This window comes from Candoia aspera, chromosome 1 (genome assembly GCF_035149785.1).
Source record: "Candoia aspera isolate rCanAsp1 chromosome 1, rCanAsp1.hap2, whole genome shotgun sequence".
In the NCBI taxonomy this organism is placed as follows: Eukaryota; Metazoa; Chordata; class Lepidosauria; order Squamata; family Boidae; genus Candoia; species Candoia aspera.
In genome coordinates this window covers 250,596,331-250,622,569 of record NC_086153.1, presented here as the reverse complement: position 1 = coordinate 250,622,569, position 26,239 = coordinate 250,596,331, and the positions used below count along the sequence as shown (strand labels likewise).

General features: G+C 39.4%; 1 protein-coding gene across 3 annotated transcripts in view; it reads right to left on the bottom strand.

The window, feature by feature from the left end:
• The window catches only part of MICAL2 (microtubule associated monooxygenase, calponin and LIM domain containing 2), a 151,040-nt gene that overhangs the window by 36,047 nt on the left and 88,754 nt on the right, over positions 1 to 26,239 (bottom strand). For 2 of the 3 annotated variants that reach the window (XM_063289476.1, XM_063289477.1), the window contains one exon: positions 23,221 to 24,926. In XM_063289476.1, the coding sequence (XP_063145546.1) occupies positions 24,540 to 24,926 (387 nt within the window). In that variant the 3' untranslated portion in view covers positions 23,221 to 24,539. Of the gene's footprint in view, positions 1 to 199; positions 387 to 23,220; positions 24,927 to 26,239 lie in introns of those variants that run through there. The other variant, XM_063289478.1, reaches the window with a different exon arrangement.

Below are 26,239 nucleotides of genomic sequence, written 5' to 3'. Positions count from 1 at the left end.
ACTGTGTAGGATGCAAAGATTTCCTGGCAGTGAATCATATGCCCACACGAGCTTCGTGCAATCTGCAAAAGTTCAGAGTTCCTGGTTCATCATCCTTCCTTCTCTCGTTATCACCTCCTCTGCTTATTTTGACAACTGGGTTCTACAATTTCTGGATCTGGCTTATTCATGGAAGTAAATTTGCATCAGTAACCCATACCTGCTTCCATCACTGGTGACCAGGACTTGGACTGCCAGAAGGTTGTGATCAGCTTTCTCTTCTGGGGTAAGTCTGACCAAAGCCCATTCAGAAGTGGCAAAGGAGTTTCTGCCTCTCAAGTCAAGTTTGGGGATAGTCTTGCACTTCTTTAGAGAGATGGATTCATCTACTGGATGGTTGTAATAGTCTAGAAAAAATAACATGAAAATTTGCCTCATGTCACTTCAGTGAGATAACATAGTTTATTCAGGATGCCTAAAAATGTGGAAGAGTCAACCTTGAGTCTTTCTTCTGTTTACACTTTTCATATGATCTGATGAGAATGTAGGTATTAGGTTATGGGTGGGGTTGCAATGCATATAAAAAGCAGATGAAGCTTCTATCATACCACTGTGGCCACCATCTTAAGTTTTTTTTACTGTATTCTATGGACACCACTGTAAATATTGATCCCTGCAGAAAAATGCCCCAGCACTGCAATAATGATCTCTTACTAGGAAGAATTAGGGAGTAGTGTGACCAAAAAGGTTTTGTCTTGAACTTCAGACAAAACATTGCATTCCAGAGGTGATGATGACCTGATGTTTTGAAGCAAAATCTGGAACAATTTGTCTTCTGGGTTTGATTAAAACAAACCGAACCAGTTTTGGGTGGTCCAGCCATAGAAAACAGTGGGATTCAGAACAAGCCTCTTTGACTGCAAAAATCTGAATGGCCACTAGAGGTCAGCAGAGAGATGCAGAAAGCTACTACTTTTCTTTCCTCTTCTTTTTGCAACCCAACTCCAGTTTGAGCTAAGCTTTGAACTTAGAGCAACCATTAGGAAATCTAATGGAAAGGTATGCTAGGAAAGATAGTCTGGCTCCATGTTTTTGATCTCACTCAAGACACCATCTTTTCAGTCAGTGACATCCTCCAGAGCAAGCAACTTCCCAGCCAAAATTTTAAATCCATTCCAGGCAGTCCATTAAGGAGGTACTTTAAAAAATGCTTTTAAAATAAGCATCATCTTTTAAATCTGTATCTCTACACCTAAACATAACCTTGAAGACAGTCAGGAATATGTACATCTTCCTTCAGTCTGATAGTAACATTTCCCTGCAGATTTACTCCCCACCCCACCGACCACTATTCTTTGTCCCTTCTCACAAAATTCTTCAAAGCTTTACAAGCTTGTTATTATCCAGGTCACTCTCTTGGTTTGTTGTTTGTATATCCCTTTTAATCATTAAGATTAATCATTAAGACATCAGCTGATTTCTTTTGTATGTCCAGTGTAGCATCTTTTTTAATATCATTCTTGTAGCCTATCATTTTTAAATCCACTTTCAAATCAGTCTCAATATGTCAGGTAATACTTGTTCCTCTTCCATAACATCTTTTTAACATGGTCTATGTTTGGTTCACCCTTGGTTCACACAGAACTGACTCTAGCTTCTTCTCTAGTTCTCCCATCAACTTTTCTAAGAAAAGAACCAAAGATAGAACTTGGCTCTTCAAGGCTGTCTCTGAACCAAAAAAGTTCACCATAATGAACAGCTTAAGTGCAGAAGATGCCTTGGCCATGAGTTTCTACTCCCTGCGGTCAAAAAGGCAGACAGTCAACTTTGCCATGGCCAAGAAACTGGCAGACCATGAGTTCTAGTCCTCCCATAGGCACAGAACCCCAAGGGGGTCACTCTATTTCAACCCAACTCACCTTACATGGTTATTGTTGTGGGGAAAATAGACAGGGGACCATTATGTATGCCCCTTGAGTTGTACAAACTAAAGGTGGAAGATGATGGATGATAGATAGATAGATAGATAGATAGATAGATAGATAGATAGATAGATAGATAGATAGATAGATAGATAGATAGATAGATAGAATAAGTGAATGAATGAATGAAGATAGATAGATAGATAAAGTGAATGAATGAATGAAAGAAAGAAGTACTTCCTCCCAGTATCTGTGGTATGGGAAGGGCTCTGCTGTCCTGCTAAGAATGGAGCATGAGGGGATCCAATAGTGGGGGCTATCAGATGGAAGAGTCCCCAGAGTCCAGCCTCCTCCACCAGCTGAATGGCTGGTTATCCAAAGTCATCACCTGCATGATAGCATGTGTCACATCTCATCCCTTCGAACCACCCTGCCACATGCCAACTGATGCCTCCTTGAGCCTTTGCAAGGAAAAGAGATGCCTTGCCACTACATTGCCTGATGCTGCCAGAAAAGGAAAAGACACCTGGATGAAGCATAAACAGCTGCTTGAATATCCTTGACATTTGAAAGATGGCTGAAGTCCCCCACATCTCTGCAACTGTGCCTTGAAGTGGGTTCAGAAAGCATATCAAGGATCTGGTCATTTTGAAGTGCTCCCATACTACATTGCTCTGGGCCCCCAGCATGCCCACTTTGATGGTATTGGGTGATCTGCTGCTATGCCTGGGTCTCCACGACCATCACATGCCACAAACTAAGATTTAGGAAAGGGCAGCTCCTCCTTACCCTTGCCCTCAGCCCTGCACTGTCATCGAGGGGAGGGACTTGACTGTCTGATACGTCCATACCTTGGATATTGCATGAAATACGAATTAAAAACCCTTGATGGTAAATGTCACCCCTGAGGATCTCTAGTTGCTTTCTGGCATTATAGATTATCTTCTCCATGTAAATGTATCCCTGTGGACCTTGAGTACAGCTTGCATAAAACCAAAACCTGCCCAGAATGGTCATTGCTGCAACATGCTATGCAAATTTTTGTTTTGTGTAAAACAATTTAAACAAAGCAAAAAGCAATTGTCTTGCAGCCTCCTTGAAGAACTTTCCTATTAATCAGACTTTGGGGGCTTATTTACAGAAGAAAGATGTAGAAGATCATGCATTTAGATGAGTTTATTTCCACTGAAATCAGTGGAACCAAGTGACATTAAGTTCAAATTCTTCTATTTACTCTTCCTTTAGCACATTTATTCAGGATTTTATTCTGTACCTTAAAGCAGAGTAACTAAAATCTCTACAGTCTATGGAATCGTATGTTTGTCCCAGAAGCTCTCTTTTATTTCAAGGACAACTTTTTCAACCAAAATATAATTACCACATGTTTGAAAAGTTAAGCATGAAATGCTGAAAACATTAAGGAAATCCTATCATTATAAATATCTATAATTTATTCCATATTGGTGATTATAAGGAAATGATTTGCCATTGCCTCCTTCCAGAAAGTTTTTTCAACAACCCAGTCTAGTCTTCAGTCCTAGGATTTCTTGGTGGTCTCCTATCCAGTTACTTATCAAATGTAATACTCTTTAGCTTTATGAGAGCATCCAAGGTCAGTTAAGTGGCTAAATTTTAATTGAATCCTGATCTGAGAGATACTGATTAGTATATAGCCAACTTTAGAGTTCCAGGTAAAACCCTTTCTGAAGACAGGCTGAATGTAACAAAAAGATGAGCTTTTTTTAAGCCTGGAACTTCCAGAGTGTAATGCCTCATCTCTATCTCCCAGGAAGGCTGGTTTGCTTAAAAAAGCCAAATTCCTTCTCATCAGCAAATATATTTTTCTGGTTGTTGTTTTTACTTTCTAACCGTTCTCTTTTCTATCTGGGAGTTCTCTAAAATGAAAGGGGCTGAAACAATTTAAAACAAACATTCAGGTTTGTGTTGGGACTTCTCACAGGAGGAATGCGGCATTCCTTCTTTGAGTTTGGCTCACTCACACAACAACACTGGTGGGACATGATCTCTGGGGTTGTGATTCAGGGACTTCCTTTCCCATAATTACAGGCATATAAAGCTGAGCGTTGGGCTGCCAGATACCACACAGAGTAAGTGTTTAGTTAGAGGATTGTTATGTATGGATCAAATATTATTTTTCCGTTTTTAAAAACTATTTACTTGTAGTTAAATCTAAGATGCTGGCTTTCCATAGCAAAGGATGTCCTCAGGGTATGGTTAAAAAAAGTCAAGATGGTTGGCCACAATGGTGCTATTGAAGCTCTGCCCATTATGTGTGACATACATAAAAAACAGGCAGAGTTTCAATGGTGCCATTGTGGCCACCATTTTGACTCTTTTTTTTTTTTACCACACCCTGGGGACACCCCTGACAGTATCTATTACTTGAAAGACTTTAATCCAAATAATACACTCTCCTTCCAGATTTCCCTAAACTCCAGCCCTATTTCTGGTTTCCAATATATTAAAACAGAAGCAGTTTGGGAGAAGGTGTTAGCCCACGTGTGGCCTATCCTCGCGGCCAAAAGGTCCTCCAAGGTCAGCCGAGCGAGATGCAACATGCTGAAAGTCTCGCCCTGCTAAGAAAGGAGCCGGCAAAGACATCTTCAGTAATGCTTTAAAGACCTCAAGTCCCGAAGTGCTTGGCTTTGTATCAGAACACGTAATCCATACATCAAAGAGAAAACCAGAGCAGAAAGCCAACAGGCTGTACAACAGAGCGTGAGACTCAGCTCAAAGGTGGAACGGTTTTGAGCAGCTGTTCAAGCCTGCCATTACTGGTGTGTTGTTCATGCCCTCCGAGTGCCATTCTTTCAACTGGCACACAATAGATAGGTTTGGAAGAAGACGCCCAACTGGCGAAAGAAAGCTGTGGCAGGGCCACCTAAGGAGAAGCACAGTCACCCTCCAGGTCCAGGCTGGAACTGTGACCATAGTTTGTCCTTCCAGTTGTTCCCCTTCCACTGGTGACCAGTTTTTATGGAAGGACAGGCTGTGATGACAACAGGCTACAGTCCAGTTACCCTAGCCTTATTTTCAATGACCTCGTGCAGCCTCCTCGTTGCAAGTACTGAAAAAGACAGCAGGTCCCACCAATAAGAAAACCCTAAACAACTGGCATTTTCATGTTTCCCCGCCCCTTAAAAAAAAAGAGACAGGCAAGGGTTGGGGCAGGTGGGGGGAGGGGAGAGGGAGGGAAACCCGCCAGATCTGAAAGACAAAAATCAACTCAGCAGCAACTGAAGGGATTTTCAAGAAAACAACAGTCTTCTCCTCCGATAACAGTTACGCACCTTTAGCACTGTTGCCAAGCAATAAAGTGGCATGACTGTAAACCAGAAACAACCGAGCTGTTCTCATCACCAGCGTGTCAATGGGCTCATTTAAATGTTACCGGTGCACTTCAGCTTCATTTAATTCATTGGCTCCCAAATGTACTTAACACCCGCTAATTGGTCTGGGAAGCCCTATTAAAGCACAACAAACTCTTGTCCCTGAGCGCCAATTCTGCCTTACTGAATGCTCCATAATATAAAGCACATAGTGCAGCATTCATGAATTTGAAAATGCACAAACCTGGGTGCAAAAGCCACACTCGTTTCCTTATCTTTTTAAAGTCAAATTGAGTTAGAACCTCTCTTACAGAAAATTCAGTTATCCAAAATAGATATGGAGCTAATAGAAGTCACACTCTTTTATTGATCTATGATGCACTCACACTTGGAATGGTATGCGTAGGTAGGTTACCGTATCATGTCAAAAAGGCTACTGTGCTGCTGGCGATGTAGGAAAAGCAGCTGAAATGGTGGGAGGAAGAGGAAGAGGGCTGGAATTATTCCCCTAGGAAGGTTTTAACATGACTGGAGGCGTTTTAGTTGAGTAACAGGAGAGGCAAGATAGAGGAGTATAAAATGAAGCATAATGCAATCCATCAATCAGTCTTGCTCCCTTTCTTACCCAACTTAATTGACCCAGTCTAAAACACTAGCAAAATAAAGTTCATCACCACATGACATTCACTGCTGTGAGATAGCTTTAATCAGTTAGACAAATTCAGGGAGGATTAGCTATTAATGGTGGCTGTTCATAAGGAAATGTTCAGCTTCAAGGAGAACATCCTCTGACTGCCAATTGTCTGGGAACATTAGCAGGAGAAGAGAAAGCCATTGGCCTTGGGTCCTCTCTGCTGGCTTCCTGAAGCCAACTTATCAGCTTCAGGCCTAATCCAGTTTTCTTTCTTTCCCTCCAAAAGTTTGGAACTTTGGTGAGGCATTGTTGTTTTGTATATGAAACTTTCTTACGGACCTCCCAGACATATTGGGACCAGTTTGTGCAGGTCTGAATTAAATGCATTCTATTTAGACCATGATGTTACCATTTTCATCTTCTTTTGTAGGACATTTGTAGACCTGCCAGTCCTGCAAGTTTATATATGGTGAGTCAGGGGGAGGCAGACAGACATATGACTCCATTGAACTTATAAGATTGTTTAAAGAGCCTAGAAAAGCAATTACGTAAACTAATAGAATTATCTGATTGATACTTAAGGAAGCCAGACAGTGTGTCAGCCACATTAAAGTCATGAGAAAGTATGGAAACAGGAATTGCTGTTTAAAATAAATTATAACATTATTTCTTCGTCATTCCGTGAAATCCTTTAAGCACACAGTACTTTAGGAGTATCCTTGTCTCTACCTATAGGTTCTAAATTGTTAGTGACAACAAAAGAATACATTCCACGTGGAATTTGGAGATAAATAGAAAAAGGAATTTGATTTCCCATATATCCACATATTAACTAACAGCTGCATTTTATATTTTTGGAGAGAGGTCAATTCTGAGGAGAGCTTAGTATGAGCTGGCACCAACTCAGTCCTTCAAGCAATGTAACCTGAATGTCTGCAGCCTGCATCTGTGCTCCAGAGAGGCTGTATTAAATGCAGATTCATGGCTTGAAAAGCCACATTTTTCCTCTTCTTGCATGTTTATAGTCATGCATGATAAAAAGTTTGGGGGAACAGAAAAGCTTGGATGCTAGCCATCAATAAACAGGGTTTGCAACAACTCTCAGTTCACTCGATAGAGTAGAAAACATCAATTAGAAGCAGTTTTCTACATTTTTATTATTTTATTTTATATACTTTGCTTGAATGCCATCTATTCCCACAGGCTCTAGGTGGATAACAAGGTCAACATATAAAATAGGGCCCCCCAATACATGTAGAAATTAAAAGATCAAGAAAGATAAAAATCCCAAAATACAAATGCCATGCACCTGCAAACTCCCCCATAAATTATAGCACATTTCTTCCTGTGCAAGATGGAACAAGAAGGCCTTCACAATGCATCTAAAGGACAAGAAGGACAAAACTGGCCATATCTGTGCTGGGAGTTCCAAAGAGTGGAAACACCCACTAACAAGGCTCCATCAGGGGATAATCCCATAGGGACAGGATGGGACCAGGAAGGAGTTGATGTTGTTAGATCTGGATGTATGGTAAGATGAATACAGGAAAGTGTAGTCCCTCAGATGACCAGGTCTGGAGCCATATATGACCTTCAAGGTGAGAGCCAGTACCTTGATTATCACCAAAAGCCCACTGCAAATCAACACAGCTCCTGAAGCAGTGGGGTCACCCATCACTGCCCAGGCTGTTGCATTCTGTAGCAACTGTAGCTTCCAAATGCTCCTCAAGGATAGTCCCATGTAAACCACTTTAAAGTAGTTCACATGGGAGGCAACTAGTGCATGAGTGACTGTGAGCAGGATTTCCATATCCAAGAATGGTTGCAATTGCTGCACACGATGTACTGTAACTGTGGAAAAGCCCTCCTAGCAACAGCTGCCATCTGTTCTTCAGGCAGGAGTTGTGAGTCTTGGAAAAATCCCAGATTGTGGCAGGAAAATACAACACTGTTCATAGCCAAAGATGGATTTTCTGCAGAATTGTTAGGCCCACAAAGACAAAGCCACTCCATCAGTCAGGGTCTGTTCTTCCTCATTCTGATTCTGACAGCCTCCAGGCACTGGGTCATCACCACCTGTTCTACTGCATTGCCTGTTCAGGGAGTGAGTTCCCTAAAAAGGACCATTGAGCAGCATTCAGCCAATACAATAAGGTCCACAAAATATTTCTTTTTGTCATTCAAATGTCCACTGTGTATGCTTGAATGCGACTCAGACTCAAGACAGGTCTTTCTCCAACAGTGCTCTATGCCTCTCCTCTGCTGCTTCATTTCCCTGAGCACCTCAGTTCACAAAGAGGTTGCAATGGCTCTGCAAGCAGGGAGACACTACTCTGGTACAATCTGGCCCAGCACCCTGGTTGCTTCTTTATTCCAGTAGGTGACCAGAGTGTCAGCCAAACTGTCCACCAGATCCTCATGAGGCTCCCCAAGACCCATCTGAAAACCCACAAGATCCATTAGGTACCTGGGGTGGACCAATCTAACAGGTCCTTCCCCCGTTGCACTACAAAATTCCAAAGCAACAAAAGAATTATTTGTCCATGACGAGAGGCAAGTTCAGTGCCCCCACTTACAAATCACATTTTGTCTGTCCTGAGCTGAAAACCAGATCTAGTATGTGGCCTTTAATGTGTGCTCAGCCTCTGATAAGATGCATTAGGTTCACATCTGTCATGGCAGCCATGAACTTCTGGACCCCTCCAGAACTCTTGCTGAGGGAAGGCAGGTAGAAGCCCCCAATACTACTGGCTCTCACCATTCCAGCAATCAGCTTCATTAGCCCTGGCAGGAATGCCACTGCACGGTGGGGGAAGGGCACACAAGCAGCAAACCCAATTGATGCTTCTGGCTCAGCCACACAAAAAAGGTCCACATCAGGTTATCTGTGGCACAGTGCCTCTTGATGCCAGCAGTCTTGGAGAGGACAAGTCCCCACCACCACCTCCACCTACTTTAGATTTCTATCAAATCTAGGGAAAGCTCCCCCAGTAAATATACACCATGTAGTTCTGGAAGAGCAGAACTATGATAAAATGTGATGAGCTTCTCTGCTAGAAACTTTACATAGCCTTTATTATCTATATATGGGAATACCAGGAGCCCTGGTAAACACTGGAGATAAATTACAGAGGATGATCCCCTAAGGAGAGGGAAAGCATAAAACTGTGAACATTTTGGTTATGGCAAGATAGAAATTGAGATGTTAAGGAAATAGTTAATTACTTTACAAAGGATGCATAATTACTAGAAGTTGAATAAATTATATGCAGCCTTGCTTGGCAGAAAATCACATTATACATTGGATGGACTGAAAGCCTGTGCGTCATAGTCTTTCCTACTCATCCCTTATCCCAGACACTGCATTTAATTGCAGACAAGAAGAGAATCTGTGAGTCACAATCTGTCTCTCTCTCCCTCTCTCTCTCACACACATATACATAATCATGTATGCATATACACAGAGCATAATAGTCTTCCCCAACTTGGTGTCTTTCTAAGGGTGTGGAACTTCAAACACCAGTATTCCCAGACATGATGAGTGTGAATTGTGTGCGATAATTAAGCCCACACATCGGGAGGCAACCAGCTTGCAGAAGACTTCATAGAATAATTTGGAATTGACAAATTATGCCTGGAGATCACATAAAAGCAAAGACTCCTGCAAGTCAAGTTCAACTTCTGATCATCACATGGACACATCAATACAGGTTTTTAGCCATAATACGGGCATGATTCACCACTGCTTTCTTCTGGAATATTTTTTTTCAACTTCCAATTTAGTCTACAGCCTTGGGATTTCCTGCAGTAACCAGCTGCAACCCTGCTTAGCTTTTTTCGAGGTCAGGAAAAGTGCTGACCTCATAATATCCTGCAAGGATATTGAAGTACATAGTTTTTTTTTTTAAAAAAAGTTTTCATTGAATATTGCACAGAGACAAGTGAAATCAGACTTAACCACAGCAAAATTAGAAATCTCAGGTCTGTACACATATACCCTGCTACAAAACCAGCTTCCAGAGATGCCCACCATTCAAAAACTACACAAATATGAAGGTATTAGATACTATGTGACCAAGGAGGTTGTTTGGGAAACAACCTTCCAAAATTAAGTGGGAAGGAAGGCAGGCAGGCAGGCAGGCAGGAAGTCCAGGAAACAACAGGGGAATCTGAGAATCTGCTGAGAAGGAAAAAGCCATGTAAGCACATCATCCTTCCTGTTTCCAGCCTTCTATCTTTCTAGGCTTTATGAGGAAGAAAGTTTCCTTCCTCCTCTTTGTCACTGCTTAGGCACATCCCTTTCTCATTAACTTAAAAGAGATCATTTACCACCTCTTCTAATGACCCCCATTCCATTCCATAGCAAAGCAAAAGAAAAACCTAATTCGAATACTGTAGTTAGCTTATGTTTCTGTAAATCATCACTGCTGGCAAAGAGAATATAAGCAGGCTTTTGTGGTTCAGCAACCCTAAGATGCCATAGTATTATCTGGGTGCCCCAAGCCAGGTGTTCATCACGCAATTGTCTTGTTAATTTATATAACTTAATTTGGGAGGTGAGGGAGGGTATCATAATCTTCTACTTGTGACTGTCTTAGGGTTCCATATTTCCCATTGCTTGTATAATCTTCATTCTTTCTGATTAAAAAGAAAAAGGGAAAACTCTTAATGTGTGCAATTTTTCTGACTAATAATATTAGCATTGTGTCCATTTATGCTGCAGCAGACCTACCAGGCCCTGGGATAACAGAAAGCAACTCCCCCTGAGTGTCAAAGGGAAAAGTGGTACACCTTCAGTGCTTGGAACTCATTTTACCCTAAAGGGGCCCACTGGAGCCCCACTGTATTCCTGTTGCTAATACACAAACCTTGTTTGCATTGCTAAATAAAACCCAAGGATTGCCACCCATAACAAATCATAGCAAAACATTTCCTTATACAGAACAGTGTACTTGGAAACATTAAAATATTGTTCCCATCAAAAAGTCATGTTTATATTTTACTTTACTGGAACTTAACTTTATAAATCTTCTGTACAGGCACTTTTAGTTCCATGAAGGGTGGCAGAGATTAAGATGCTATATTGCCCCAAATTTGCAAGCTATTTCTCATGTGGAGGAAGAATGAGAGAGAGAGAGAGAGAGAGAGAGAGAGAGAGAGAGAGAGAGAGAGAGAGAGAGAGAGAGAGAGATGGAAGATAGACAGACAGACAGACAGACAGATTTGGAGGGGGGAATCACATGCTACTGACATCAATAGGCAGAAGTTATTTGAGACAGCTTCCTGGGCACAATGCCTTCACACCCAGAACTTCCTTGAAATTATACTACAATATCATAACATCAGTATGAAGGCCTGTCAAGATGGGGAAAAAAGTTCCTGATGGGGAGGTGGCTGCCCTACCTTCCCTGCCCCAAGCTTTCACAGTAGAACACAATGCCATGACAGAGGACAATCTCAAGGATGACCTGAAGGGTTGGGGTCTATAGAATCTCACACATTGGAGAACAGCTCTTTTATGCATGTTCTAAAAATCCCTTTTCCACATTTCCTTTGGCAGAAATTCAGCTCTGGCATTAAGAACAGATTGCAGGTCTGATCTCTTGAATGTTCCAAACCCTGTCACTTGGTGATATCTTAAATATAGAAAATGGATGCCAGAATTGCTCTTCTCCGTGCAATACACTGGCCCCAGGGAGCTTCTGAGTGTGATTCAAGGTGCTGGTTACTATCTATAAAGCCCTCTGTGTCACAGGGCCGGCCATGCTGTTTGTCTCCAATTTTCACTTCATACCTCACTAGATCTGGCAGGGATGGCATGCTCCAGGTCACTTCTATCAAGCATTGTCATCTTGTTGGACCCAGGAGTCATGCCTAACCTGTGGTAGCACCTGCCCTATGGAGCAACATCCCTCCAGAAATCCAGATGGCCCCAACCCTGTTAGCCTTTTATAAAGGTACTTAAAACCTGGCCATTTCCCCAGGCATTTGGATTGGATTGTTCAATGAGCTTTGTTGTGAGTTGGCTGATTGATTTTATTGCTCTGGTAAATTTGGAATTATTTTTTTTGATCCTGGACTTTGGTTATGTGGATTATTGGGCATTTAATGTTACTGTTGCTTGGTTTTAATTTCTTGTAATATGCCCAGAGTTACTGCTATGAGCAGCCCTGTCTGTTGGTATGTCTTTCCATCCATCCATCCATCCATCCATCTGATCAATCTTCTCATGCATTAAGGAGCATATTACTTTTTAAATTGCATAGTCCCTTCTGTTCAGTTAACATTGCAAAGAGAACTAGAGTATTCAAGCAAGGTATTTGGTGGGCCAAGAAAACTTTCAGCTTTCTTGGAAATGAAATTAGGCAGTGACAAAGTAGTTGCTGGATTTCTGTAAACATTGCTTTGCAGCCAACTGGATCTTCTAAACATTTCTGATCCTTGGGCTTAATTATTAACTATATTTTCACTGCAACTAAAATAAATCTACTGTAGCTAGACAATAGCCACTCATTCCCCTTACATCCAGCTGCTAAAAGAGAAGAGTATTTAAAATTATGCATGTATGTGTTTGATTCACTTCACAATCTGCTCATTGAACAAACAATAATGAAAAGCCAAGGCAAAAGTGCCTATATGGAGAAAGGAATGTCACTTGTACAATTCCTAGGATTTATCTGCCAGTGTAAATTGACATCAACTATGATGAAAACAAGCTTGGTTCTGCCGCATTTAAAATATGCAGCCCCTTCTTAAAAGCATTCATTGTCTATCGAGGAGTTAATTTACACTATAAATTATGAAGTCTCTTTCATTTTCTGATCAATGAGCCTATTACATTAAGAACAGCCAGTAATTCTTGCCAGAAATGTTGCTTAATTTACCCTGGAGAATGGAGGCAGGTTGTGATGTTAGAAGATGTGACTCCTTGGTGGAACCACACAGGCTGGAGTTATCAGTAATCAGGCTAAGAGTATGGCCAATTTACCAGGCACATCACAGTCCAAGAATAGGGTGGCAACAAATTGGAATTAAAACATTCCAAAGATACACTTAATCTGGCACTGCTTTTTCCACTCCTAACTTAGCACTAATAAACCATGGGTCTATAAATCGCATGCATGCATATACCTCTGAGGGAAAAAATACTGAAATGGCTTTAGTCAATATTCCTATTGTATATTAAAGTTGTATCTGAAAGCAACCAGGTTGGACATAACATTAACACTTCTGATTTGTACTTGAACAATGCTCATAATGACAATCTATCTCAGCCTCCCCCTTTCTGGTCCCTCTAGATATACAACTTCCAAAATGCCCATGTGGCATTTTCCATCATCTTTCCCTTTTTACTCATCTTTTGGAGATCCTATATTAATAAATAAGAACATAAGAAATTTTTGTCTGTGTAGCTACAAAAGAAAAGATAGCATGCTAATCGAACAGTAATTACTGTATTTCCATGTAAGCTAACATGAAATTGTATTCCTACAAAATGCACAATTTTAACACATCTATACTCTGAGGATCAGATATTGTTCTTCTTCCTGCCTTAGTCACCCTGCCTCATTCACAGAATTTTAGGAGAGATCCTTATTTCCAATTGAATTCTTCCTCTGCATTCCCAACACAACTTCCTTTTCTTATAAAATAAATAATCTATCAGGGATCACACAATGCTTTTGATCCTGGAGCCTGGCTTTATTTCCTGTTGTGCTAATTTGGAAGGAAGAAACCCTGAAATGTGAGTCATGTCATGAAGTTCTCAATGTCCATAATTAAAGATGTTGTTGTGATCATCTGCTGACATTTTAAGCAACAAAGTTTAACAGGCATTTAAATAAGTGCCCACTCTAGGAGAAGTTGAAATTCCAGTGCAGCACAAACTCTTTATTAGGGCTAAATTAGAAGCCATGGAAACAGCTAACACAGAGGACTGGGTCTGTTGGTTTGTGTGGCTTTGATAAAGTGCATCCTTGAAATCTCTTTAGAAAAACTTTGGGGATAGTTTCTGCATGTCCTCCTGTACTTTAGACATCGCCACTCTCCTTGTTTTGTGATTTGCAGAAGCTGAGCAGCATCCTGCGTACTTAATGCATGCCTTTAATTGCATTTAAAACTGCCCCTGGCTAGCTACAGTGCTGAAGAAGCATCTGCTTAGTTTTTCTCACTTCAGACAGACATAAAACTTGGTTTATAACTTCAGAAATGTTTGTGCAAGTAGTCAATTAGTATCAAAGAGGATGCTGTAAAATCCTGCCCTACCATGCCATTAATTCTTTCAAAGACCATCTTATTAACATGGTGGGGACAGCATTATTTGCATGCTGTTGGTTTTACCTTTATGTTCTTCAGCTCAAACTTCGTATCCAAACCTAATTCACATTTACAACAGAATATACAGTTCTCATGCAGCTAAATTTAATTTGGGACTCATAAGATTCTACTTCAATTAATTCCAAGTTTTCTAAAGGTACAGTGCTGTTTTTCTTTTCTTGCTGTCCCTCCAAAATGCCAGAAATGGAGTTACCTCCCTCCCCTTAAAAAGCTCACCTGAGAGGGGAATCTTCTTGCTCCTTCTTGGCTCTTTACCATTTGGTTTTCACATAAATCTTTTGTCTATGAACATTTTGGGATGAATTCTCCCCATTCACAGTTGTGCACACCTATATAATCTTACATATCAAGAATGGCAAAATCCAATTTTGCTATTAAAGATATCCTGTTTTTTCCCCCTAAAACTTCCCATTTTTGTACAAAGTACACCACTTTCCTGACACATATATATTCTTGGACAGGCCTGCCTTCTTATCTGTTAGATTTCTGTAGGGAAACCATTTCTAAAATACATAGAGCCATGTTCTTCATTTTAGCAAGAACATGTGCATTCATTCTAAATGATAACATAACAAAAATCACCCAAATAATGCTAGGCCTCCTTTCCATTCTCAGTTAAAAAAATATCTGATAGCGAACTCACTCATTCCAGTCCAACTTTCTATATATCTATGTGCATACTTCTATGACAAGTTGGTGACACAACCACGAGCCTAACACAATGGCCATTTCTAGCTAGAAGTCTTTGCAGCAGAATTTAAGTATCATGGCAGTGGGACCAAGGAGGATAATAACTTTGGACCTCCAACAAGACATATTTTAATGTGATATATCAAATATCTTGATAAGTATGTTATAAAGAGAAATTCCTTTAGTTAGTTTCTGAGATGGTGGAAACACTACAATAAACTTAACATTTTATGACAAATGCAGAAAGTACATTGAATTTTTCATTTTTCATTATTCATTTTGATTCCTCTCAGAGACTTCTACTTTTGCCAGAATTCTAGTTCTCTACACCATATATTTTCAAATTGTTTTTAAAGTATATCCAATAATGCATACTTTACTGATTTTAGGCCAACTCACATTTGCTGGGCAGGCATGTTTGCTGTGTAACATTGGTCTGCCATGCAAAGATGGAAAAGGGAGGCACATCCCTAAACAAGATACATGAGATACCCATCAATTGGTGCCATGTAGCAATGGCTTGTCAAAGTTATGATTGACCTCCTTGTGCATATCTTAATGAGACCTAACTAGACTGCACCTCCTCAGCATGCTGGTATAAATTTAGGAAAACCTATCCCTTTAGGATGTGACCCAGCAATCTGTCATCACTGATTGATCATTTTATGGTTGATTTCCAACCCATTATTTTATTTTAATTAAGTCAGCTATCATGGACTCCAAATTTGATCAGTATAGTGTGCCAGGCCCTTTTCATATTGCAGAAAATCTGTTCACCTGGGATGGGTAGGAGTGGAGATACTGCACACACACCAATTAAATTTAAAAATATTTTGATGTCTAATATGACTAAAGCAACCATCACAAAGCCTTTAGATACATTGAGTAAGAATTATGGACATTGTAGTTCCAACAGATCTGGAGGTCACCAGTTGAAGAATGCTGACCAAAAATATGTAGTCTACCATTAAATACAATTTCATTCTGATCCTAGAAAAAGCCATGGGCTGGAATGTTGAAGAACATTTTGTAATAAGCTTCATCTCATGTATTCAATTTAACCAGCCCTGGGGACTATCTCAATCTCTAGCTTCTTTGTGAACAATAAAAGTAGCAGCAACACAACATACTTTGTATGTTGAGTATCACAGACTGTAAAACATACGTTAGCACATCAAAAGCTTCCAGATAAACATTCATCAATATAAAGCCCATTTGATAGTCTTTGAACTCAATTACTTACCACATGCTCCCTCTCCTACCACCTCCCAATTGCAACACCTTAGAAGGCAGAAAATGCTGAATACAAAAATATAGAAGGACCTAAAATTTGTGAGAACTAGAATAAAGGCAAAGAGTGTACTATTAGAAATAACTCTATACAGTTTGGAAGTGTGTTGGAGGGACCTTTTGTTACAAAATAAAATATGAGGCCCCAGCATAAAAAGTTTGGGGTGTTCCAAATAATATTCTCCAACTGGCTTGCTGAGAGGGAAAGTGAGTAACAAATAATAAATACAAAGCCTATAGAATAATACATGTATGACAGAAAGTGCTTATTAGAATGGTTTTTATCAAATCAAATATAGCTAGCAATTATTACTTTATGTCGAGAAGTGGTCATTTTAATGTTTCATGTTAAACTATTAAAACCACCTTTCTGGCTCCTTGATGCCAAAGAGCAGGACAGAAATACAATAATAAACAAGGACTTGAAACATTTCATGGTATTATACTAATGGCAGGTATCCTGAACATACTAGCAGTTTATTGTTAAAGTATAAAGTGAATACCTCCCAAATGGTAAGTCACTTCCAACTATCCAAGGCAAAATATGAAAAGCATGGTTGTATGTTTATACAAGCAAAGGTTTAGGGTGGAGATTTTAAGGTTGGGTTGGAAAGGGGGAAATAAAGTCATTGTGGAAAGAAATCCAATGTACACTAAAATTATTTGCTCTACAGTGTGGTCTAATTCAGGAAAAACAACACCTAAGAGACAAAACCTATGAATGTTTTGACAAAAAAAATGATTATATAAAAAAGTTAAAGCTCTCCAGATGTTTAGCCACCATGTGTTGCTCTTGTACAGCTGATTCAAATAAAAGGGTTGGCACTGCACATAACAAAGCTTTATAGTCCTGCATAGAGGCTTGGGAATGGAGGCTATTGGTAGGTTAGAATGGACAAGGAAGGCCCTGAAAAAGTGCAAAACTGAAGCTCTTCTGATTAATACTCTTGTGTGGGCACTGCTTCAAGCACTTTACTAAGCTAATAAGGGCAGGGCAAGAGATGGTAGGTCCACTTCCTCCTCTGGAATTAACCAATGATTTAGATGAATTTACTCAAAGGGAACAGCAGCTCCTGCATGCTTAATGTTTATACTTTCCTCAACTTTACCATTTTGTAGACAAAGGAGAGCTGTGGCCACTCATTTTGTTCCTCAAAATAAAGACTGGGGGAGAGAAAACACTCTTAATGTACTTTCTTTTACTTTGTTGGGTGATGCGAAATTGAGATACTCAATTACTGGTCAATATCTGAGCAATGATTGGCTAAGAAATCTCAGTACATCTATCAGGCAGGAAGGGACTGTTATTGTCATGCAACAGGCTTGCAGTACAGAAGTGACTTTAGCATCTTGCTAACTAAAATCATGAGAACCCCACACTTAGTTTTAATTCTATAGCCAGAAGACCAGGTTTCTGAATTGCTGGTCATCTTCTTTAATCAACATGAGGATCTGAGCCCTTTGAGCCTTGGTTTCCCAAACACATTTGCTGCCACTTAAAGTAAAACCTTTATCAGCACCAATACCAGCTGCAATTAAAGTTAAGTTCTCTCACAGCTAAAAATGGCAGTCTGAAGCTTTCATTATCCATTCTTGAAAAAAATACTTTACTTTGATTAAAGGAAAAAGATATCCATTTCCTGAAAGTGAATGTTAGAAAAATGTTACCAAAGCCACAATTTCTCCAAAATCCAGATGAGAATCTGTAAAAAGTAAAGTGATGATCTGCCAGAATACATTCTACATTGAAACTAACGTTTTCCATTTCTAGAGAGGAAGGAAGTGCCACATGATAGTTTGAGCCCAACACTGTAAAATGTTACCACTCATTCAGCAATGAGGTCTGCAAATATCAGGGCAACCACTAGATGGCAGCGTTCTGTAGCTCCTTGCTGCCATCTAGTGGTTGCAAAACTCTTGCAGCCCAGATTTTGCAGTCTTTTCAGCAACATTTTAAGTATCTTTCAAGAACATAATAAGAAAGCTGACATTCAGTGTAAATAGCATTGTATGAAAACCAGCAAAGGTGAAACTGTGTATCTTTAATGCAGTTTGTTGAAAAGGAAGAAAAGATGCAAGAGTGTTTAGGAGAACTAAATTTATTTGTTAACAGCCAAATTAGAAAGTTAAACATTCAGTCTGTGCAAAATACAAATTTCCATGTGATGATTTTATATACATCTTTTTTAAAAAAGAACACTCTAATAAAAATGTTTAATTAAGTTCCAGAAACATTTTAAGTGACAAGGAGAAGAGGAACAGAATCCTCACTGGTACTGTTTAAGAGATGAATAGATCTGCAATAGAAATAAGTAAAGTAGAGAGAAAATTTGAACCCAGATGTCCCAGATGCCCCAAACATGCAAAGTGTTTTTGTTAACCACAGCAAAAAAAGTACCATTCTGTTAGGACACACCTGCACCCTTTCCTAATCTTTCTTTCCAGGGACCAAAAGAAGAACCTTTTAAAGTTCCTTGAAGTGGTTTCTGAAAACCTTCACTGTTTTTTTTAAAGTATCTTTTTAAAAATATCTTAGGGAGCCCCCAAATCCTTTAAACTTGTACTAAAGCAGTCAGTACAACTCTTAAGAGACTGAGGCCCAGCATATTTAAGGCGGAATTGTGTGTTCTGTATGTGCTAAGCCTTATGTGATTCCTGATTGGTTACAAAAAAATGTGCAGCTATTGACCATAAACAACAGTAAAATTGTACAACTTTAACAACATTCATGTTGAATATTGTTCCACAGCATCTAACTAAGCAGAACGTGGTTGGATAGGTAAGAATTTTAACAGGGTATGATTGAGTTTGGGATCCTCTATTCAGAAAGTATCAACTAAGTCATCTGCAGTGTTTTTTTCTCTAGCCTCTTTGTACTATTCATTACTTTTGTGAGTCACAAAAGCAGACCGATTCCTTCCAATTCCGGAATATTTAGAATTATTCCCTTCTCCTGAGCAAGCAGAGCAGTCAATTCCTTATTTCTTCTCTAATCTCTACCGATAAATAAAATAAACATGGTGTGTTGCCCAGCTCCGTTCCATCCTAATAAGGCTGGCAGAAGGACAGGAAAAAAGCTAACGTTTTTCACCAGCCGTAAAGAAGAGAACCCACTAACAAAGAAGGGCAGAATTCTTCCTTTTCTTATGAAAACAGCCTTGTCTCCTGGAGCGAAACATGTATCTTTCTTTCGTAAATACCGTTTCTCCTCAGGATAGGAATGGTAATGAACCTGCATAGAAATGTCTTTCTATTGCAGAGTTCCAAGAGACCATTTTGGGAAATGTAAATGTTTTAAATATACCATCTTAAGCACTGTATTCAATATTCTGAGATAAAATGTTTCATAAAAACTTCCTCAATTCTTAGGGAAAGAAACAAAACAAACAGGATTGAGGGGATACGTTGGTGGTGGTGGGGGGGGTCCTGTCTCTTTTCCCCTCCAGGCCTTTACATCTATAAGCAGAAGCTTGTAAAATACGTTTATTATGCTGATGTTGCAGCAATATCAATCTGCATTTGAGACAAATGCATTAAAATTCCTTAAGGAATAAAATTTGCTTCTTTCAGTTTCCAGACTTTACTTAAATCTTTGTATCATACTGACTGAATGTTAGAAACAATCAGGGATTCGTGTTTTAAGATTACTTTCTATATAGTTATTGTTAAAGCGATTTGTAAAACTAAAGTATCATCCGCTAATCAGTTTTTTTCTTATACTTACTAGACCAAAAGCCAGTTTTGGGAGATGCAGACGCCCAAGCACAAACACTTAAGAGAATTAAACTTTACTTGTTGCAAAAAAGGAATAAAAATCCATAGAAATGCCTTATGATTTAATTTAAACTATTTCTTTAAAAAGAAGAAGTTTGGAATGCATGCAGAGAGATAAGAGCAGTAATGGGGAGAGGGGACACTTGGAAAGGAACAAGCCACATATTTTGGACTGTCAGCTACAAAGCAGGGTATGTGACCATGCAGATTCGTATTCTGTAGTTAACACACACACACAAACACACACAGAGCTCTAAAACTTTTGAACACTAGTAGGAAGTATTAGGGATTCATCACAACACAGAGAAGAAGGGAGCATTGAGAATAATAATCTTACACCAGAAATGGTTCAGCCAATGAGGGGTTGTAGCAGTGGAATGTTGAAATGAACTAAAGACAATGTAAAATATTGGAAAAAGAAGACAGTCAAAACAAGCTAACCATAAATCTTTGATTACAGAGTACTAGATACATTGCACTGATATTGCAAGGTAGAGCAAATACACAATACTTCTTTCTGATCAACCAAAAATAATATAAATAAACATATTTTTAAAATTTCAAGTATCAAATGATAGCAGTTATCAAAGACTCTTGTTATTTGAAATAGCAACTGGACACGAGCATGACTTCAAACGATCAGTTTCACATATGCCTAGGCCAAAATAAATGCTTCTGTGTTTATCTGAGAACGGGTTTGGATTTATATTGGTCACATCTTCCTTTTTACCCAAAGCCACCTCTAAATCCTTCCTAAGAAACCTTCATTTAATGTGCAAATGACAAGGAAGTTACAAAATACTGTAGCCAAATAGAACATGTACACATTTGTGTACATGTGACTGGACAGAACTCAAAAGAAAACTCTGGCTTTTTTACAGTGATCCAACACGCTCTGGGAAATGGTTCAGAAACAGTTCCCCCTTAGACTGAGATAACCCCTGGATAAACAAGGTTGTACTGTGTAATGATTATCAGTGGCTTCCAACAGTGTAAATGGACTGTTTCCTTTTCCGTGCACTGCATTCAAGCTATTAGATAATACTGGATGAACCTGAAGAGTTTCATTTGTGATAAAGTTTTGACACACAAATCAGCTGAAGTTGTAGTCATTAACTAATCAGTGTGCTACTAACAAATCAAATGTAGACAAATAAAATATGAATGTAATTTGGTAAGTTTGAAACTTTTTAAAAATGGTAAGATACAATGAAAACAGACAATGCAGAATGTATTTGTGTTCTGTTACTTCTGTGCCCTGAAGTTGCTCTAAAATCATTCATAAATACTTGGGTGTACGTTGGCCACTCTGACGTTTCATTCCCTGAGACTGAGATATGCAACAGCTGAATTGCAAGCATGGCAGCAGATATATAGTACAGTAAGAAAAGTTGGTCCCAAGCAGAGAGCCAACCTTTATTCAGGTTCAAGTTGTGATATGGACTGCATAGAGTTGTATCCATCTGCCAGCACAGGATGCTGCTAGATCAAATTTCCCATCTCTCACACCCTCTTAAGTGAGGATTGGAAACTTTGGAGAAGGTGCAAGGAGGAACACCAAAAACTATTGCATGAGTGGAAACTATGTGCCAGGGAGTCTTTGAAATAACTACAGAGAAGTTTGTTTTGTCAACTGAAAAAAAGACATCAAATAAAAATATGTATTTTGTCTAATGCAGGAGGGTCTTAAATAAATTGGGGGTGGGGGGCTCATAAAAGTCTTGAGCTTGCCCATTCAAAAGCCAGGCAACAGTTGATGAAGGGGGGGTCTGCAAATTGCAAGGCCAGGAGGAGGTAGGTGGGCACGTAGACCAAGCCACTGGAAGAAGAGGAAGACTCAAATAACAGACAGCTGGAAAAGCCTGACTGGGAAGCGGGGGAGGGGGCCAAGCAGAAAGCAGCCCCAGCCCAGAAGATCATGCTAAGATAGCCAGGCTGAGAGTGGGGGGTGGGGAGCCATGCATTTTGCTAGCTGGAAGGAGGACGGCAGGCAGGAAGGCTTTCCCAGAGCCAGAGCCAGACCCAAAGCCAGAATAGGGACAGCCTCTGTGGGAGCATGAGAGGCATCAAGAGCAGGAAGACCCCAGATGCTGGTCTTGCAGGACACAGCACTGCAACCATGGGGTGCCTCTGTGGGCTGCTGTTTCCCTCCAACCTTTACAAGCCTATATGGTAGGCTGCTCTCTTCCCGAAGAATACCAGGAAAAACCTGGCAATGGGGGAAAGGACGTTCATCTGCTGGTCTGTCAAGACAGAGCAAGACTTGGGATATCCCTCAAATTTGTAACTCCAGGCCAACTTCAATTGTTGTCAAAACATCATCTTACTCTGCCTGGACAAGCCAGTAGCCACACCATAGGCAGTGTAATTGGGTGGCAAGGGAGGTGGGCAAAGACTGGGTATGTGAGAGAGCAGGAAGCCCTCTTTACAGCTCCCCTACCTCTGTCACTTCTCACTGAAGAGCTGTGACCAGAAAGCCCTGATCCCATGACCAAGGGATGGAGGATGGAGAACCAAGCCTTTCCATTTCAAAAGAAGCCTTGTTTTATTGGTACAGCAGTAACCTGAGTTCCCATGGTCCATACGGGCTTCTGGGAATTGGGCTTTCCCTGTTGTTCCCTGAATTCAATCTGCTGCCCCATGGTGCAGACACTCTCATCAGTCAGATGATGCACATCTGGGCATGCTTCTTGGAAACAGGGCACTTAAAAGCTCCATGCAGCACTCACACTCAGCACCACTGTGCTTAGACAAGCTGGCAACAGAACTAAGTTCTGATCAGGTTCTGACTTTGTGTGCCGCTGACACTAAACTGGTACCACAATCACTACTAGCAATAAGGAGCTCATTGGTTTTATTCATGGGAGCATTGTCACACAAATTCATTTACCATTTAGGGGGTCACAATATCACAAAGTTTGAGAATTCATATCATAATGTGGTAGGACCATCAAAATTTCTTACATGTAAGCAAATCTTTAATAGAGCAAAAATTAACTTTTTAAAATAAGTACACCCTCTTTTCATCATTGTTCATTTAATTAAAGATTACTTTCATGTAGTGTGCTTAATACTAGATCTCTCTGTTCCAATGAAATAAATAGGACAATTTTCCAAGTAAGAATTCATGGGACTAAAGGTTAAAATAGAACAGCATGTTATATTTAAGAATAATTCCAATGTACTAGTTAACTCTTTAAAAGGCTAGCTGTAAATGAAATCCTTAGTGATGGGTTTTATGAAGTTGTTTTTATCTTGTTTAATGACAACTTAACATTCCATTATACAAATAATATTCATGCAATTGAATATCCATAGGAAGGGTATATAGAACCAGCCATATATTCCAAGAGTGCTATTTTTTTATCAGCCAAAAGTCAAACTGGTTTTAGTTTCAGGAGCCAACAGCTGTGATCATCTGAACCTTTTACAGAATGTGCAAGCCTAATAGTGGGACTTTATTTTTATTTTTTACAGCTGTCCTCCAAGACTCTGAAGAGGCACATACTCTCCCTTATAAATAAGGGCAAAAAGACAGTCAACTAAAAGGAATTCCTGCATCCTAAATACTAAGTAGTTTTATCTTAAATTATCCACAGATACCTCCTCTGTAAATCTTACATATAGCAAAACAAATGTAAGGCCCTGCACTTTTTTCTCTTTCAGTCAAATACGGCTTTCATATCAAGCGAATATAATTCTCAGCCATATCCTAATTTCTATGCGACTCTGGTGTCAAAAAGTTCTATGAAGTCAGTAACAGTAACTAAAAGATTCTCCCTCTTTTCCTCAAATTATTCCATTGATTTTTATAGTATTCTGATGCCTATAACTGTCAAAAGAATGATTGAGAAGTATTTTAACATAGATAAGTCTTACCTTCCATATCAGCTTTAGGTCATTTTTAATATAAATTAACAGAACTGCTCCTTGATTTGGGAAACATAAATATAACCTATTGCTATACTTTTGTTTACTTTAATTAACTGATGTCTAATATTTACTCTTTTAATTTGTTCATAAACATTATAGAAAATGCCCAGTGTTCACAAAGGGTCTATCAAAGAGACATCAATAAAATTGTTATGGGCTAGTAGTAGACCTTCAAACTTAAAAAAACTGATGCAGACAGTAGCCCCATAGATAAAGCAAAAGGTAGGCAAAGAAATAGTATGTGCCACATTCAGTTTTCAAAAAAAAACCCTACATAGTAAAGATTTGCTATTGCCGTATGTATGAAAGTTCTTCCTTTCACAGTCATTAAAGTAAGAATATTAAAATGTAAACAAACAGGAATATCTTTTTTTAAACTAGAAATAGATCCATATTATTTTTTTAAAAAAAATCTATAAAAATATCCTTCATAGTGTCTCCATGGTTGGGAAATGAATTCGGACACTAACGTTCATGATCCAATAAAAAAAAACAATGATTTTACAATTGCACCATGGAGCTTTGGGCTCATTTAAAGCACCTACTGAATTGAAATCTCTATTCTTGTGCAAAAACAAAAAGCTGTTTGTTTTGGAAATCTGAAAGGCACAACCAAGATTCAGAAGAATTTTAAAGCTTGAAAAACTTCTTCACCAATTCAAGTGTATCCTTACATGACAGCTCCACTTCCCCATAAAAATGGGAAAGTAACTCCAGAAGCACAAAAAGGAATGGCATGCTAAAGCTTAGGAGTTCATACAAGTAGACATAGTTGTATGCATTGTCCCTGAAATGAAGTCTGGTTGCGCGCAGGAAACCATGCATCCAGTTAGAGAGGCATCTTGGAAGGTCAAGCAGATCCCTGGTCACCTTAAGCGGCCAGCATAGAGTTTTCCCAAAGAATGAAGACAGGATACCTGGCGACCGGTCTTCTGAGCTGCTACTGGTAGCAAAAGCACTTTCTGAGCTAGTTTCTTCATACATGGGTTCTTGGTGCCTCTGTAATTCTGCTTCCTCCTTTAAGGAGATATAGATTCATGTTCATTATTTCAAATATTAAAAATTATGTATTTATTGTCCACATAACCGCCCAGAGTTCCTCTGCTCAGAGGAGATGGGCGGTGACAAATTTGATTGATAAATAAATAAATTTCAACCCTGCTACAATCTAGATACTCACTGGATTGCAAAATATTTCTCTGAAAGAAGTTTTGGGTAATCTCCTCCAAAATATAATTTACTTTGTATCAATGCTTCAAACTAGAAGAGACATGGGGTCACCTTGATGGCCAAGCAACTCCAAAATAAGTAAGGCAGTATTTTCCATTGACTTCAAGTTATAAACAGGTAACAATTTCAGAATCAAGGTAAGAAAAGGTCATGTCTTTTCCCCTTCCCCTGGTGTGCCCTTTCAAAACCTTTAATAAAAAGCAGCCTTGGAGAGGCTGCAAGAACAAAAGGATGAGAATGGAAAGGATGCTTAATGTTTTCTCGTCTTGATAAACAGAAAAATTAGCAGCCTAGGGAAGGCAAATATGCAATTGAGGTTACTTTCTTTCTTGCTTAACAACAAAATGCATTGCATTTTCCAGTCAAAACCCACAGAAGTTGCATGTCTGAACTTTTCCAACAAAAGGTACACCTTTTTAAGATCAAAAAGACATAAGAATGTATTTTGATATAAACAAGCTAGGAAAATAATGCAGTTGAACTAGTTAAAATAATAGAACCATCAGAAATCTCGTTTGTGCTTTGAAGTCCAAAGAACAATCATTTGCAATTCTTACATATTCCCAGCTCCTCCCCTTCTGTTTGTCACAGAAAGAATATACTTCGATATAAATGTTTTAAAGCTAGGGTGGCCCACACCCTAATCTGAAAACTTCTCTGAAAGTCATCAGTTCAATTTCTGCTAAGGGCAACAACATCTTTTCCCCAGCAGTGTGCTGCATGGGAAGGAAGGTCTGAAGCAGAAAAAGGGAATTGGGTGGCCTTACCACCTTTATCTCTGGCCCTTCCTGCTGCTTGTTTTAACTTTTCATTCCAATCAGCACCTGGTGCATAACAGCTACTTCCAAGGAAATATGGCCCCTACTGAAAAAAGGTTATGCACTCCTGTTTTGAAAGTAGATTTCTTAAAAGGTACAGGTTCAACATGTTAGAAGCCAACTAACTTTACAGACTAAAGACAATGCATACCTTTGTTTTCATTCTTGGATATCCAGTGATCACTCCCATGTGGTTCAAGTGCTAAAGGAGTCTCTGATAGACTAACATGGTGAGGATTATTTCCCTTTTATGTATCTCTTCCAACGAGATAGAGTTTGTCT